Here is an 18,144-nt window from a genome sequence, read left to right as displayed (position 1 = left end):
CCGCGCGGCGCGTGCGCAGCGCCGCCTGGCGCTCGGGCCATTTAAATGTGTGTGAGGGAGACTGTGAAATGGCTGCGCAGGTCGCTGCGGTGCGCGCAGTGTCCCGGGGCCCGGAGGAGCCGCCCCCGCTCCCGCCGGGGGACCGGCCCGGACGGCCTCGCGGCGGCGGCGGGCGGCGGCGGCGGGCTCCCCCCGGCGAGGCGACGGGAGGCAAACGGGCCCGGCTGAGCCAGCCGCTGCTGGCGGGGCCCGGCCCGGCGGAGCCGCTGCCCCCGGCCGCCCTGCCCGGCCTGCCCGCCGCCGCCGGGCTCTTCACCTTCTCCCCGCTCAGCCTGCCGCCGCCCGCCGCGCTCGATGAGCGCCGCCACCACCACCACCGCCATCGCCCCGCCGCCGAGCCCGGCCGCCTGGTCGCCGGGCAGCCGCAGAAGGCGAGGCGGGGCAGCCCCGCGGACGGGGCAGCCGGGCGGCCCAGCAAGCGAGGTGAGGGGCGGGGGGGCGGCGAGCGACGGGACTGAGCGGCTGCGGCGCGCCTGCCCCGGCTGGAGCTCGCCTCGGGCGCTCGGGGGTCCCCCGGCCGCTTGCAGATCGCCCCCCGGCAGCCCGACGGAGCCCGCCCGGCCGCCGCGTTCCTCGGCAGAGGCCTCGCCCGCCGCCTGCCTTGGCCGGCCGGATTCGGTGGCGGAGCGGGGCGGCGGATCCTCGGGCTCGGCCTCAGCCGCCCGAGTAAAGGCGGGCGCGGAGAAAAACGTTGGCCGCTTTGGGAGCGCGGACCTCATCTTTCCGTGCTCGCGGGGAGGCGAGCGGACCGTTGATGTGGTGGTCCCTGTCGTTGGTCCCTGTCTCAGCGGGCCACGGCGCATTTTCCCCGGGAGGGACTGAGCGCGGAGCCCGGGAGTGTGTGGCACAGGGACCTGAGCCACCCGCTCCCCAGCGAGGACTGAGCCTGGAGCTGCTGCTGTTCCTAGCTGCCCTCATCGCACCTTCCAAATACGAGTGCCTTGATAGTAAAGCTTCCTTCCTGCAGTGTTTGCGTTAACATATACTAGGATTGAGAAACTGCTGTTTGGCTTTGAGTTATTTGTTGTTTTGTTAGGGTTTTTCTAGTAATAAGATACCCCTAATAAGACGTCAAAATATCTTGGGGCTTTGTGAGGATGCTTTTTTGTAGCAATGCAGATTGACTCTTTTGGTTCTGCTTATAAATTTGTGACGGTGAAAAGCCTCTTGGTGAGTGCAACACAGATAAAAGCAATTGCAAAAGCTGCTATAATAAAGATACTATGTTGTGAGTGAAGCTTTAGGAGTATAAATGAAGCGTTTGTGCCAAGGAGACCAAAGATGCACGTGCTTACAGAACTTCAGTCTGTAGTGTAAACTTCAGATAGTACTGTCTTAAGAACAGGCAAAATATTAGGGGGAGAGGTTTTTCACCACTGTTTAATGCTTGTGAACCACTGTGTTTGAATCATGACTACTAAAATCTGTGACTGGATTGTAAACATCAAACTTTGGCTTGATAGATGTTGATAAAACGACAGAAGTCGTAATATATCTGTGTAGACTGGGAGTGTCACTGTATGCCAGTTCTAACCCAGTAATCAAACAAGGTCTGCTCTTAATGAAGACCTTAACACTGTTAAAATTACCATCTCAATTCCAGATTTGCAAAGGAAAGCCGTTTGCAAACAGGAAGCCTGAAGTTCCTCAGGCCTTGTTCTAGGCTGCATGTGTGTTGATCTTTCAGGATGAGGATGGATTTCTTCCTCTGCCTTTTCACTATCAGTTTTTATATGTGTAATCTAATTAAACCTTTTTTCTTTGATTACACTGTATCTTTGGCTACAGGTGACAAAGAACAGCTCCAGTGGGTTTGCTCTTTAATAGTTTTTTAGTAGTGTGTTTTGTTAGGTGATGTCTAATAGTTTCAGTTTTAGACTACCTGATTTACTGGCACTGCCATTATTGTACCTCACTGTGGGAGCCCATAGTTTGCTGACCTGGCCATAGCTTCCTTTGTGCTTGAGGTACTGGAGGCTTTCCATTTATTTAAAGGAATAATGAAAACCGTATTTCCTTCAGGGTTGTCAGGCATTACCATAAGGTCACTGTCTGCCTCCATACAGAGGTTACTCTTGCTGTGGCAGTGGGACTCTGCTGTGTCTGGTGAGCACAGCAGTGGTCAGGATAAAAGCTATCCTGAAAATAGACTTGTGTTTACTGGAAGTTCTAAAATGCAGAGTGCTGAGTGTGTGTCTCCTATTAGGGCAGATCTTCAAACAAAAAGATACTCTGAGTTAAAACCAGTGCATGTCTGAAGCTTTTAAACTATGGCTACAATTAGAAAGGCTTAAAATAACGTACCTTTAACAACCAAAAATTAACTTTAAAACAGCTCAGTAGTGGCATAAAATTCTTGTTTAGCTTCAGGTTGGAGTGTCTGGTCCACCAGAACAAAGATCTGTGTGGTTAGTTGTTTGTTGCCGTTGCTAAAGCCCTATCTATGCTGAAGCCTTAGTGATTCAGGAAGCTTATACGTGCTTAACTACTGAGACTTCCAGTAAAGCTTATTCAAAGGACTGTCTCAGTTGACTTATCAAAACAAGTGATGCCACCTTTCTTTTCCTGCTTTCCCTAGCTGTAATACAAAAATAAGGGCATTCGCTGTTTGCAAAGGCTAACAGCAGTGCTGTGAAAACTTGTATTTCAGGTCTGAAGACAACTGTATGAAGTTAGTGTTAAGCAATCAACTCTTTCTTTGCTTTGTGAGTAATTCTGTTCATTACACCAGGCTGTTAGGAAGGTCAGCCTTCCTTACTGAAGAGCTCTGAGACCAAACTAGGAAGGATATAGTTAAATACAGTGGTTAGATGAAATAACTTGAAGCTGCATGTATTTATCATGACACCTTTTCTTACAGATCAGTGTAACCTTGGTTTAACTTCAAGTACTGCAAGAGAATAAAGAGGAAATACAAATATGATAGCTTTGCAGACAAAGGAAGGAAACTTTGTTAGCACAGAGTCCTGTACTGTGGGAAACCGAGAAACTTAGCTCTTGTATCTTCCAATCAGATGTTACCTGCAGCAGCAGATTGTTCTGATCCCCACAGCTATCCTGGTAATTTGGCCCTGGGAGGCTTACGTGCATCTTTGGCATGAAACAGTTGGTTGATTTTTAGGCAGCTGAAAATCTTGTCTTGGCAATTCAGGTTTTTTTTAACAGCTGGAGTGTCAAGATTTCTGCCTCCACTGCCACTTGCTAAATGTTATTTGAACTCATTTTTATCCCTGAAAGATGAACAATTCGATGGTTACATTCTGCCTAACAGAACAACTTCTTTACATTTTATCCCTCAGCCTTTAGCCTTTTGCAGGTTGGTTAACCTTAAAAAAAAAACCCAACCAAACAACCACCTCTTAATTTCCAGCTCTGCATAGCTAACTATAAGACTAGCAAAAGATAGCTGAAGATGTAGGTCTGATGATTCGTATCCTTTAGTGCAAAAGACCAACAGCCTAAGATTACTTTTCCTTGCCAGAAAGCTAACTGCTGTAAGTACTGTTACCTTTAAATGTCAATATTGCTTGTACTTCTCCAGTTGCACTCTGCTCTGCTTCTAGATTGTGCATCCAAAATCAAGGAAGTGTTCAGTAATGAAAGTCTTAATGTTTAAACGTTACACATACTTGTTTATCCTCTTCCCCTGCACGTCACTGCTGTAAATGTCAGAAGTTATTGCTGGACTTAATTATAGATGCTCTGAAATACAGATTCCCTTTTAAAGTTATTCCAATAAATCTATTAATTCTAGAACTATTTCAGTTATTAAGCCTGACTTTTGGAAGCTTTGAATTCCAAGGCCTTCTTTGCATCATAACTAGATGCACCGAATTTTTTTGTTGGTCTTCCTGGAAATGGACAGAGGTCTTCATTCTTTTGGGGTGAATATAGCTGCAACTGCAGAACTCTAATCTTCTCTTTCTCCTTGTTGCCAGAAACTCCAGATGAAAATGGCAAAACCCAGCGAGCTGACAGTCTTATGATGAAGAAGATAAAGAAAAAAAAGAAAAAGAAACACCGGGAAGACGTGAGGGGAAAACGCCTCAAGATGTACAACAAAGAAGTGCAGACGGTGTGTGCTGGGCTCACTCGCATTGACAAAGAGACTCTGTCTCAAGGACAGTGTGATAACCTAGAAGTGAACAAGGAATCCTTCAGGTATCTGAAGGATGAGCAGCTCTGCAGACTGAATTTGGGGATGCAGGAGTATCGAATACCCCAGGGAGTACAAACACCGTTTGTGACACACCAGGAGCATTCTGTTCGCAGCAGCTTCTTGAAAACTGGCACTAAATTTAGTAACTTCATTCACGAAGAACATCAGTCCAATGGTGGTGCTCTGGTCCTTCATGCTTACATGGATGAACTCTCATTTTTGTCTCCAGTGGAGATGGAGAGATTTGCAGAAGAGTTTCTTGCGTTGTCATTCAGTGAAAATGATAAAAATGCAGCTTACTATGCTTTAGCCATAGTGCATGGAGCAGCTGCTTACTTACCAGACTTCTTGGATTACTTTGCTTTTAACTTTCCTAACACTCCAGTGAAAATGGAAATTTTGGGCAAGAAGGACATTGAAACAACAACAATTTCAAACTTTCACTCTCAGGTAAGAGCTGTTTAAAGTCATACAAGTTGCACAACACCTAGATTTGATTAATCTCACTCATCCAGAGCAGGAATGGCCTAAAATTTGTGAGGCACAAACTCTTTTCTAAGCAGATGGAAAAAAAAAAAAGGATGTTGAGACTACTGCACTGTGCTGTTGATTCCTGTTTGTGCTCAGAGCTCTTTTGTGCCCACTGGTAGTTGGTGAATCATACTTCAGACACTGCTAACTATGATCCTCTAAACTTAGAACACTGACATTGTCAGAACACTGACAATAGGCAAGTCTGTGTTAAGAGCTGTAGAGATTGTGAATGCTAACACTGCTTTTGCTGTTCAATATGTCTGTGTTACTTTGCAACAGTATTACTTTTCAGGTTTTGCCATACAATTCACAACAAACAAGATTTTTAACATCCTAATTCCATCAGTAGGTCATGCTGGGTGTTTAAACTTTCCAACCTCACAGAGGCAGTTAGAATACCTTTAATTGCCTTTGAGAGGCTTTAATTTTCTGTACTAACTTCATTTCTCTTGTAGGCTTAAGCTGTGTTCTCAAACTGTGTCTATGTAACTTAAATGGATGCAGCAGAAACAACTAAGCTACTTTCAATGTTCTAAGCAATGTTACAGTTTAGATAAATGTGTTTCAGATGGAATAACTCTCTTCCTGCTTAGACTAGTCTGGGAACGGATTCCAACTGCTGATTACTTTTCAATCTTTATTGAGGACCTTAATTAGGGGTTTTTTTTGTGGTTCACGAGGTGAAAGGAAAAACCTGAAACTCTGTAGTGGAGTGCACTTCAGTACTATTGGACTTGACCCTCTTTAGCAGCAGGTTTTGAAGAGAGAGTGCTTGTGGATGGGCTAGCTTGATCTCTCCAGACTTTATCAACTGCTTATAAGCAAGATTGGAAAAACAGTTACACAGAGCTACTGCGTGGTCACTTGTGGCATCTTTGAATACTTTCCAGCGTTTATCACACATACCATTAAATTAGTAATTCTGGCTTATTAATTTGACAACGCTGCAGCAGTACTTATTTTAAACCAGTCTCTGTTTCTTGGTTTAAATCATCATTTGCATTGACAGAGCTGCATCAGAGTGCATAGTACTCCCAAACCAGTCTGTTTGAGTATGCAAACTCCTGCTGTCAGTACACACCTGTGCTCAGCAGGTGTGAAACTTACCACAGGTCAGGTTTTAATGGCTTCTGTATTTTACCATGGTTTATCTGTGTTCTCTGACATTATGATTGCATTCAGATTTACTTTGAGTACACGTGATGACCCCCTAAAATGGCTAAACAGTGCCAACTGGATATTGAAAAATGACACTTTTTCCTGGTGAACGCCTCTGTCTTGTGAACAGGAATAGCTTCTACTATAAATACATGTGAGGAATGTATGCTAATAAAGAAAAGGCTTCACTGGGTTGTAGTCTGTGCTGCTATTTCAATTAATTCTATTTCAAGTACTGTGTAAACTTGATTAAGATTGAGTCATGACAATAAGGTACAGTTGGTCCAAACCACTTCTCTAAACTCAGTTTTAGCGTGACCTGGTTAATTCTTTCTGGCTGAAGTAGGCTAATGCAGCTCACACTGAGCAAACACAGGGAAGTAGAGTAGTCATAACTCTAAGACAGCTGAAACAGGACTCTTCAGAGAATATAGATGATGGTAAAGTAGCTGATTTTAGGATGCCCTTTAAAATCAAGAGGGGTAGCCACGTGCTGCTAAAACTCCAGTTTTGCAAGCAAGCTTATTTTTAGAAATGGCTGAAATGCCCTGCTTAAGGCACAGGGAGGGTGAGTCTGACTGTTAGTGCTGTTTCTCAGCAACACTGTTGAGGAATGAACAGATTGGCTAAGCTTCACTTTTGGCCCTTCCTGTATGAGACAAAAGAACTTTATAGTTATGCCTAAGCATGTTACAGCTGCAATACTGATACTCAGTTAAGTCATCTCCATTCTAGGCTGAAACTTCTATATGCATGAACTTGTTTGTTCTACTGAACCACACTGTGGCAAAGGGATTTTGAGCATATTAGGTGATCTTGAGTCCTGAAGGCTTGGTGTCAAGACATCTAAATTTGATCTGTAAACTGCAAGTTGCCAGTCGATGTGACCTTTGGCTGCACACTGTTCTGCTGGTTTATGTCCCTTTTCAGACAAACTGGATTTTAGTAGGAAGCATCTCCAATTCAAAATAAGGACTTTAATCTGGAAGACTTCATAAAATTCTAGTGATAATTAACCAACTGCCTTGCAAGGCAAATTCCCTTGTTCTCAGAGCAGTGAGGACAATGCCATATCAACCCAATGTTTATAACAGAGCACTCCAATGTGGATTTGTAGTGTAACTGTTTTGGTTTCTGAGTATTAAAATAATGAAGCTTCAATGTTGTCTGGAATTTTTTTGCTTGCATTGCCTCTGGCTCATTTCTTCTAATACTTCAGTGCTAAAGCTAAGCTTTAGTTTGGAGCTATTCACTTGGACTAAGAGCTTTCAAGACTCAAATGGCTGAACAGTAATTTGCAAGCTTCCTTCACGTAAGGGCATGCTTCAGTTTGAAAGTTCCTAGCAGTGCAGCTACAATGAATTCATATTCTCCCTATCAGTTGGTTCAGTACAACTGCTCTGAGGTCTGCTCAGTGAATTGGAATATATCTAGACTTAATAAACCACTTCTGCTTTTTCCCCCCCTCCCCAAGAAACAACTGATGGACTGCCTGCTCAGTTCTCTGTGTGGTCCAAAGAGCAACTGCACTGTCACAAAGGAGTGGGGGTCCTGGGAACAGGCCAGGAAAGCTTGAGGTTTTGCATAAGCTGCAATTCCTTCTGGGAAGAAGGTAGGAGAAGCAGCCAACAGGTGATAGAAGGATCAGTTTTCCTACTCCTGCAACATACTATCAGAAAAGGTTATTACTTTATTCCTGACAGCTTTGGTTAATGAACCATACCACAGTTTGGTTGTCTGCCCCATCTTAACTTTTCCTACTCCTGGCAAAAGGTCTCGTACGCCGGAAGAGCATTTTCTATTTTTAGCAAAGGCTGTCAAAGTATGACATGGAGAAACTGTGTGTCTGTACTGCAAACTTAATTTGGTTTTATCACTCAAGCTTGTATAAATAATGCCTGATGGTCCTACTGAAGTACCTGACAGGTTGTAGTCAAACCTATAGCCCTTGCTGTAATGGTATGTCACACTGTCCTCCTTTCCTCCTTCTGTTGTAAATAGTAAGCCTTCCTGTGTTCTTGCTTTCTTCCTTGTAGCAGAGTGTTTGCGTGGTTGCTTTTACAGCTCTTGTCATATGTCAACTGATTCATGCTTTTCTTGAAACTAAAGAGAAACTTCTGAAACTTAACCTCATTTGTCTCAGACTTAAGCCTCATCTGTGTATCCGTTCCTTACCCTCCAGAGGTCTGTTGCTTGTGTAACCCTTCATAAGGCAGGGGTCAGAATTACCTCTGTAACATGCAAATACAGATCTGTATCTTCTACAGGAAACACTGATGTGTCTACTTCTGTTCTCTCAAATGTCAAACGCCACTAGGCACATCATTCAACTGCTATAAAATGTCTCCATCAACACTGAAGAGCTCATTTTAAATAGGCCTATAACTTCACTGTTACTGTGATCCTGTGTGGAGCAGGGGACACACAGGACAGTGATAACTGTTTGGCATTTTGAAAGGGCACAGGACACCCAAGTGGTCTCAGTAGCCTGATGGTCCTTTTCTCAACAGGAAACACAGTGCATGATCTGATCTGTGGGTTGTGGCAGTTTTGCATTCCCTTTGTAAACATTACAAGGAAAAACTGCATATGGTATTGTAATTCACTAACTCGTGACAAACACCTGTGACACACCAGTGACTCTCAACAGAACAAATCTGGAAGTAGTCTGTATCCACTTAAGTTTAACTGCCTGGTACTATTAAAGTAACTGGCTTAAGGACCAGACCATTTCAGTCCTTAGTTTTCCCATAGGTGCACAGGACTAGCCTAATGCTACAGCTTTCCAATCCTACTGCTCTCAGTTGCACTCTGGCTAGCTGGAGAAACTTCACTGATGTTAGATATGAACCTTTACCAGTGATGTTCTGATCAGACTTGAGACTTTCTCTTAGGGCAATGGCCAAAAAGAATCAAAAGCCTCTGCAGATAGATTTTGATGAACCAGACACTGTATGGGCAAAACCAGAAAGTTGGCATGTCCTCATCCAGCTGCTGGTCTTGTTGGACTTGAAGGTCGAGTGCTGGAGCTGCACCATGAAGTTCTGCAAGTGACCTAGGTTGTGAACTTTTGCTTGTGCAGGGAGAGGTGATGTGGTGCAGTAGTTGGCTTAGGGCTGGGGAATAAAGCTATATGTGAAGTTGTCTTTGTTTACTACTTAGCTTTTAATTAAAATGTGTGCAATTAGTGCAGAATTGCCAACTACATCTACACAAAGCTAAAGGAAGGACTCTGGAAAAAGGAATGAGCTGAACTGCTATAATTAAGCAGCTAAATATCTATGGCAGTTGCTGGAGGATAAATCTGCAGCAGTAACTGTAACTCTTCCTTTATTAGTTTCTCATTATTTACCTTTACCAACTTTATGGAGTAGTTCAAGTGCATCTGGTTTTTTTTTGGCTAAACTTAAACCCCTTAAAACTAAGCTGCTTCATTAATATCTCTATAACTGGAGTTCTAAAAGGTATCACACTTTCTGAACATGACTATAGCACTGCAAGTTTACCAATAACTCTCTGTCCTTTGTGCCTGTCCCACCATGTAATGGGGCTGTAGTTTTTCCACCACTAGAACCACTTGATGAACATGGAGAGGCTGTTTAAGGGTGATAGAAGGTTGGGGCTCAGACCCAGTGGAGGATACAAAACGGACAAGTTATGGCAGAGTTCCTGATCTTTGGAGTTGGAATAGCTGCTGCATCTACATAAAACCTACTCTGTGGCCTTATGGCCTGTTGCAGCTTGCAGTCCATAGGATGAGACTAGTAAATGCTGGCATCTTGCCAGTGATTCTCCTCCAGGGACAGGAACTTGGCAAGAAAACTTTCCAGATGACCTGGGAAAGTGGGTATACAGTCTGTGCTACAGAGCAATGTCAAAAAGCTGTAAGTGAGATTCAAGTGCTTCTGGCCACAGCAGTGACAGCAGGTTCTAATGCAAATGGTAATCCTAAAATAGTTGTACATGCACAGTGGATTTCTAGCCTGACCTCTCATCTCCTCCATTTGTTTCCCCAGTTCAGTCTATGCACTGTAGCAGTATTCTCAGAAGCACTGCATGAAGCACATCTAAATGCTTCACTACAGTCATAAGGTAAAGACCTATAGGACAAGACTGAAGAGTGCACCTATTTCAGCAGCATTCAGTTTTCAGTGTAGGAGTGACTGGAAAGAAACAAAACTGCCCAAATTAGTAAGGAGTTTTAAGTTTGCTGGTGACTGAGTCACAATGAAACTTGTCATGGTGGACCTCTCAAGTCAGCCTGGAAACGTTGAACTGTTCCTGGATTAGACAAATATGAATTTACTCTTAAACTTCAGAAGTGTTTCCTGTCAGTAATTCAGACAGGAGTTCTGTTCTCTTGGGATACCCTATGGCATGCCTAAAGGCATCTGTTCCAAACAGCCTCTCTGCATATTCCCAAAGGCATCTTCCCAAAGGCATCTCTATTCAGAGATGTATGATCACAGATTTCACCTCAGCTGTGGCCTACTGTGTTATATGAATCAAGTTTAACCTCCTGTAACAGAACTAAAGCTCTGCTGGTGTTATATTTCCCTTTCTGGCCACTCAGGTCAATCGAACGTACTGCTGTGGAACCTACAGAGCAGGACCAATGCGGCAGATCAGTCTTGTTGGAGCAGTGGATGAAGAAGTTGGGGACTACTTCCCAGAATTTCTAGACATGTTAGAAGAATCTCCATTTCTCAGAGTAAGCAGTCACTTGTGGTGTTTTGTTTAGAGTGCTAACAGATATTTAAACAATTGCTGAGTTCCCGTGTGACCTGATCTAGGTGGGACCTGCTTTGGCAGGGGAGTTGGACTGGATGATCTCTAAAGGTCCCTTCCAACCCCCACCATTCTGTGACTTCCAAGTCATTAGAAACCATAGTGTCTTTTCTCTATTGATGTGTGTATCATTTGGGCTACTGAGGTATGTTCTTTCCTGTGTCCAGAGGGAAGGTGCTGCATTAAGTAGCCACAGTTGTGTGAAGAATTAAAAAATGAAATATAGTTTACCATATACATGCACTACAGAATCATCCACTTCCCTAAAAACTAAGTTTGCTGAAGTTAGTTTGGAACATATTTTACCTCAACCTATTCTCAGTTTCTGTGTAACTCTTTGGTCAGCAAATTTGAAGCAGTTTTACCAAAGACATCGTTTAATTTTTCTATCTCACCCAGTGTTTTGTGTTATGTGTGTTTTGTGGGTTTTGTTTTCTTTTAGATGACTTTGCCCTGGGGTACTCTTTCTAGTCTCAGACTTCAGTGCAGGTCTCAAAGTGATGATGGTCCCATCATGTGGGTGAGACCAGGAGAGCAGATGATCCCAACAGCTGATATGCCAAAATCGCCCTTCAAACGGCGCCGGTAATGTTTTGTTTTCCTTTCCTTGTTAAAGGTAAAACATTGCAGTTATGTCTGTGCTAGATTTGAGAACAAACCCTAAATGCTTTACGTGTAACTAGTTCTTCAGAAGGCTAATTCATGTTTTAAGTTTCACTTTCATTTCTGTTTCAAATTGGCTCGGTGCATAAGACAAAGACGTTATCTGGGATGGGTATTTTATTCACCCGTTTCATGTCCTAGGTCACTACTGTCTTAAGATTGAAGCCACTTTTTATTACCCTTCAGGAGACTTGTTTTATTCATCTTATTTCTATGGAGAGGACTAATTTGGTGGTGGAGGCAGGTGAAATGCTCTAAAGCAGCAGAGCTCCTTACACTGTTCAAGTTGCATTTTAACGGTAGTGTTAAAAGCGCTCGTAGTACAGGAAGTATTGTGGTATACACACGTCCTTGCTCTCTTTCTCAGAGTGCTGTGGGATGAATTGTAGGAGACAGAGACTTGGAAGCCTATTTTAATTGTAATTTCAAGCAGAATTGTTGGATGCATTCCCACATAACTAAACTTTCAGTGTCTGTTAGAACAGCTCCAATTTCCGTACCACTGGATCCTCTGGAGAATTCTTTCAGCACAAATGAATTTTTAAAAAAATATGGTTTTGGTGATTGGATTTGGTTTATGAAGTTGGATCTCAGAACCTGAACTGCACTTGACTCTATTTATTCCAGTCTTTTGTTGAATAAACGCCTGGAATACATCAGAGGGAAGTGCTTTGGCCTGTGATTTTTGGAGGCTGCAGCACACAGCTCTAAGATGATTTGAACACAAGTGTTCTATTTTTGAGTAGTCTGAAAGAAATTTTTCTTAGTATGGGGGTTTTTTTTGTATCATGTCACAGGTCAATGAATGAAATAAAGAATCTCCAGTACCTACCTCGGACCAGCGAGCCCCGGGAGGTCCTGTTTGAGGACAGGACAAGAGCTCACGCTGACCATGTGGGTCAAGGCTTCGACTGGCAGAGCACAGCTGCTGTCGGGGTTCTGAAGGCTGTACAGTTTGGGGAATGGTAAGTGCCACTGAAATGCAACTATTCTAGTGGGAGGGGGTGATGCAAAACATATTATATCTTAAAAAAAAAACCAGCAGAAAACGCCTTGGAATACAAGCTTTAAGGAAATGCTTCACTCTCTGTAGTAAGTGCTGTCTTGATAAATGAGCTTGGAACACACAAGCTATCTACCTATTCTTAGAGCAGCTTGCAGAAAATGTTAGTGGCATACAAAATAAACCTTAAGAGACCATGCCTGGACCACCCTCAGTGATTTTTCTTTTCCTCAATAGGTATATTAATGCTGACTTCTGAAACAGTGATCTAAGAACTCAATGGAATGAATTGCACAGCGACAGTGCTTTCTCATTTCACATACCCAGGACATTGCTGTTGACCTTGCACAGAAACTAGACTTGCACTATTATTATTTCTAGCAATTACAGTAGAAATTGAATAGCATCAGTAGATCTTCATATGAATAAAAGGTGACAGAGCTTCCTTTACTGTGATTCACGGCTGCTGAGCAAGCCCCACTGGCCATTGCTTGGGCTTCAGAGTTCCTTTGTTACTTTACATTTTCCCTTTGATCACAGGGTTACTCTGCCTGATTATAGATTGGAAGAACTGAGGCAAATTCAGGTTCCTAGAACACACAGATAACGTTGGTAGTGGGAATTTGAACTTAGTTCAGACATTTCAGTATAGTATATACCTCCATGAAAACATGGCTTCTGTTGTGCATGCATCAATAAAAGAGTAAAATGGCATTTTTGGCCTTTTCCAGGAGTGACCAGCCTCGTATAACCAAAGATGTGGTTTGTTTTCATGCTGAAGATTTCACTGACGTTGTGCAGAGACTTCAGTTGGACCTGCATGAGCCTCCAGTGTCACAGGTATTGAATCTCCCCTGCTGACAGCTCTTCTGACAGTTCCCAGGTTCACTGTACAGCCAGCCCTTTTGTATCCTCAGTGGCCCTCAGTTCACAGCTCTCTTGGGCAATTCCCCTTCTCATGTTTCAGAACAGGAAAGTTCAGTTGGAATGAACCTACAGTTGGTCCAACTGCTTTTCCTTTCCGCTGAGCTGGGATTTATGCTGAGAGTCACGGCACGTGCCATAGAGACAATCAGAAGTTGACTGAGAGGACCCTTGTGCCTGTTTCTGCTTTTTGTAATATGCTGATGTTGTCTTGAGATGGGAAGGCATCTAAACTCAGTCCTGTCAGCCAAAACAGTGCAGCCTCATGTCCAACCCACTGTTCTCAACAACTATAGAATGCTCTTAACTGTTCACTGTCCTCTCCTGAGATGTGCACATTAGAGAGGTGATATGTGAAAAGTCCAGCTCTCATTTGAATTTGAAGTGTTGTCTGTTAAACAGAAACATTCTGATTTAGACATATGAAGTATGTTGAAAATAAGTGGATACTGAATTGTTTAAGCAGAGCATACCACTAACTTTACCATCTTTCCTTCTCTCAGTGTGTTCAATGGGTGGATGAAGCCAAACTAAACCAAATGAGACGAGAAGGCATTCGCTATGCTAGAATTCAGTTGTGTGACAATGACATCTACTTCATCCCTAGAAATGTCATTCATCAGTTCAAAACAGTGTCAGCAGTCTGCAGCTTAGCCTGGCACATAAGACTTAAACAATATCATCCGGTGGAGGAGACTGAAAACACAGAAAGCAATTCAAGCTTGAACAGTAGTGTTCCTGGAAAGACAGAGTCAGAAGGTGAACCCCAATGTGTGAGTGTAAAAATAGAGTCTGAAGAACCAGGTCTAGAGATGCAGCTTACCACAGGGGTGCTCTCCTCCTCTGTTTCTTCAATATCAGAACTTGTGCAACCAGATCAGGTGGCCCAGCCCCGTCCAGGTTTTAAAATAGAGTCTGATCAGCAACACAATCCCCAGGGTCATGCAGGCTCTGCTGTGTGATATGTAAATAATCAAAACATTTTTTTAACAACTTTTTAAGATTTTGATGTGAAGTTATAGTTTTATAACTGGCTTATGTTTTATTGGAGAAATCTTGCCTATAATTCTATAAAGAAAGGTGACATTCCAAAATGTCAAGCATATCTTTTTTACACAGATTATGCAAAATTCAAGTTGTATTTTAACCCCTTAGTACAACCTGTAACAGTGGTCTACCACTTCTTTCTGTTTAGGTAAAGAGATATTGAATATCTCCTCAAAGTCAGAATGAAATTCCTCCAGGAACATAAAACGATTGAACTACATTGGTCAGTGTTATTTCCCCACCTTTACTTTATCTCTGATCTTCACCACAAAGTGATGCTTTTGTAGAAGACTTGCAAAGTGACTTTCCCATCTCATTTTAATTGCTTAAAAACAAAACAAAAAGATAAAAAGGAAAAAAAAAAAAGAGAAAGCACAGCACTTTTGATGATTTGTGAAACTTTTTGGTATGTCTGTTCTTGACACGTTGGTTTGTACACAAGTTGGGTTTATATACAAGCTATAGAAAACAATCTCTTATCTCTTCCAGTTCCTACAAAGGTGATCTGTAAAGTTGACTGAAGAAAGTGTCTGATCTTGTTGAAATGCAATGACTTACTGACCTAACACTTCTCATAGCACTGCTTCTGTTGTTTGGTGTGAGGGTTTTGCTTCCAAAACACATCTTCCCTGAACGTGATTTAATACTAGTGTCAAAATTAGAGAACCTATTGGTAGTCTTGTGGAGGAAACTGCTATCTTTGAGCACTTTAAGGCTTTAAAATACTAACCAACTCGGCAGCTTGTTCTGATCAGGTCGTGATGTGTCCAATGGAACCACGCTTTCCCTTGTACTGATGCACTTAATCTAATAGCATTGAGTTGATGTCTGACACAGTAAGGCTGTTCTTACTCTAGGAAGTTCTGTATTACTATTTCACAATAAACAGCAGGATGGCAATAGGCTGCTTTTTCCATGTGTAGCTTCTGGGTGCCCAGGTACTGTGGAAAAACCAGTGGCACGTGCTACATGTTTTAGAGTGTCAGCTGTCAACAGTTTTTGAACAATCTTTCAATATTTCTGGATGTTGACTTGTAATCTGTATTTGACTTTCACTCACCCCGTTTATTACTGCCCTTTCCAGTCATCGAAAGGAAAAGTCCTGTCCCTTTCTCCCTCTCCCCTTCCCCCTCTCCACATTTAGAGTACAAGTTGGGTTTTGGTGCAACTTAAGCTGTCTCCAGATAACTTTATTTGTTCTAATCCTCACTGGGGTAGGAAAGATTTGAAACACTATGTTAGACTAGACAAAAGCAAAGATGCTGTGTTAGTTCTGGATGCATCTTTTTAATATCAATTATTACTCTTCTCTTTATAAGGGTCTCTAAAATATGTTACTCTATTATAAATCTTACTTTGTGCAATATTGTTTGTGTAGGCTTTTATATACATATTAGCACCTCAGTATAGAGGTCACTATTTTAAACTGATAGGAAAAAAATAATCATCAGAAGATACTGCAGTGATTAGTTAGAGCCTGTATTACTCCTTATGTGTATGTATGTATTGTCTTCGGTACAAAAATGAGGACTAGGAACTATTTCAATTTAAAACTAATTTACAGATTGAAGTGGTAGTGACTTGTTTAGTAATCTGTGTAAATAAGGTGTTAGAATGGAAAGCTTTTATGATGAAAAGTTAATGTGATTCATGCAGGGGTGTAATTTAATCTTAGCAGAAATTCTAGATGAGCCAGGCTGGCTCAGGGACGAGCCGTCTGTTCTCCGGGGGGTTTCCCCCCACTTTTTATGTTGAGAGGAATTTCATAGCTTTAAGGGTTGTGCAAAGTAAAATTCCTCACAGGCAATAGTGGTTTTGGTTCATCCTTCACATTCTAAGATCAGCTTCCCCCCAGGGTGTTCTTTCCTTCATACAAAGTCTGATAGTCTTCCAAGTGCCCATTTCACTCTCACATGTGCTATTCTTTGGTCGTGTCAGTGGAGGTGCATCGCTACGGTGGCCGTTCTCCCCCAGCCAGCACTGCATACAATCACTCAGGAATTGACAAGTCTGCAGATACTACAGTGAGTCGGCAAACACCACTCGAAAGGCAGAATAAAGAGATTAAGTGTCGTCCCCCCACCCCCTACACCAGCTGGTCTGTTCGACAGAGAATGAAGAGGGAATCTGTTTGGAAGTCCTCTGTAAATTCCAGTCGCATCTTTTCAAAGGGATAGAGGAGCAAGACCAGAGTGGCTCACATTGCTTTCAGAACTGTAGCATTAGTGGAATCTGTGGCTGCAGCCTAAAATACCCAGAAAATGCTCTGACTTACCTCTTTGGAGGGATGTGACCAATAGCATCGACCTCTCTTTATGTTCTGTTCGATTACTGACTGAATATCTAAGGTCAGGTTGAAGTACCAAAATGTTTCTTCATATGACTTGAATGTTGCAGCATGTTTGGAAGACTGAGGAAGAGAGAAGCAAACTTTGTAAAAATCCATTACCTGAATAGATTACCAGCTTTGGCTTTAACCAAAGTGTCATCCTCCTTACAAGCTCGAGCTCGGTTCTGGCTGTAAAGCAGGAAGAGCATTGCTGATGAAACTGACTGTGCTGTCTGGCTGCTGTTTCAAGGTGGCTTCAGCTGCACTGAAAACAGAGCCAGAATCAGAACAATGCCTTGATGCAAACCCAGTGGATACAATGTCAAGGATACAGGGTTTTTTCCCCCAGAACAAGACATGTTTTACTTTTAGAGACTTTACTTTTATAAACTGCTTAGAAATGAAATAACGACTTCAAGCCACTTGGCACTTGCTGAGCAAAACGTGTCTCTGGGTAGGTCCAAAGAGATGTTTTGGAGTGTCACGTGAAATGGCTGTTTGAATTTCCCTAAGATTTCACAAACTGGCCTATGTGAGGTAATCAAACCTTGGCCAACATCATGGGTTGTTCTAACGGTTCTCAAAAGTACCCAGATAGATCCAGAACAGTTCATAAATGTGGATGCACTGGCCAGCCACTGCAGATCCTCAGTTCTTCACTTGAGGATCTGCCTTGTGATAGGGTAAGTTGAGAGGTAGAAAATGCTCCAGCTTTATGCTGGAGACCACCACTCTGTCCATAAAGAATGATCAGCTTTGAGATCCAGAACTCAGGCTTTGGCTTCTCTTTTAAACAAAGTGCTGTTGGTTAAAAATGTCACTTGAGGATAAAGGTGAACAGCTCAGTTGTGCTAGAAGGGGGTGAGCAAAATGCAGTTTACAGATGAAATACCCAGCTAGCTCCAGTTTCCTCTCTCCTTTAGACATGCTACAAGTCATTTGGAGCAGATATTTGACACGTTCTCTCCAGGAAGGTGAGACACTTGGCAAAGTGTTCTCAGGGGCTTTATAATCAACCTTTGTCACAGGTGTAGATGTTGCTATACAGACAAAGGGCTCTTTGCTGTGCTCTGGTTTTCCTGCAGTTACAGTTGGGTTTCCCTGGACAAGGCCCACGGTCAGAGCTGTTCCCACGGGCGTGAACTTGTCCTTCAGCTGGTGTGGCTGCCACGATCAGGTGTGAATCAACCCAGTCATCAGCTCTGGAGTTGCAGTTCCTGAGGAGTGTGGTGTGGTGGCAGCTCTGTACTTGCAGAAGGGGGTGAGAGAAGAGGGGAAGGCTCATTCCTACCCCTGGAAAGCACCTTCTCTCCATTTTGTGCGGCCCACTCAGAAGCCCTGGGGGCATGTGGCAGCTTGGGCCACGGTCCCAAGGGCTGAGGGGAGGTGTCTGCAGGGTGTTGAGGGAAGTCCAGGCGCCTCCATACGACAGGAGGAGACAGTGTCGCTGTTTCTTGTCATTTCATTCGACTTGAGTGG

The 18,144-nt window shown here is 43.1% G+C and overlaps 1 protein-coding gene across 1 annotated transcript; it reads left to right on the top strand.

Moving 5' to 3' along the window:
- Positions 1-60: 60 nt before the first annotated feature.
- RSBN1 (round spermatid basic protein 1) lies at positions 61-15,361 on the top strand. Its single transcript, XM_062013533.1, has 7 exons — positions 61-483; positions 3,999-4,669; positions 10,485-10,622; positions 11,142-11,284; positions 12,160-12,327; positions 13,097-13,205; positions 13,793-15,361. The coding sequence occupies exons 1-7, from the start codon at positions 69-71 to the stop codon at positions 14,249-14,251; spliced, it is 2,103 nt and encodes a 700-aa protein (XP_061869517.1). The 5' UTR covers positions 61-68; the 3' UTR covers positions 14,252-15,361.
- Positions 15,362-18,144: the final 2,783 nt, after the last annotated feature.

This window comes from Colius striatus, chromosome 22 (assembly GCF_028858725.1).
Source record: "Colius striatus isolate bColStr4 chromosome 22, bColStr4.1.hap1, whole genome shotgun sequence".
NCBI lineage: Eukaryota > Metazoa > Chordata > Aves > Coliiformes > Coliidae > Colius > Colius striatus.
Note: the sequence above shows the minus strand (reverse complement) of the source record. Positions and strands in the feature narration are given on the sequence as shown.

Coding starts and splice junctions, on each gene's coding strand:
- RSBN1 (XM_062013533.1), top strand. CDS start 69: ATGGCTGCGCAGGTCGCTGCGGTGCGCGCAGTGTCCCGGGGCCCGGAG. Junction 11,285..12,159: donor TCGCCCTTCAAACGGCGCCG/GTAATGTTTTGT, acceptor ATCATGTCACAG/GTCAATGAATGAAATAAAGA. Junction 12,328..13,096: donor GCTGTACAGTTTGGGGAATG/GTAAGTGCCACT, acceptor GGCCTTTTCCAG/GAGTGACCAGCCTCGTATAA.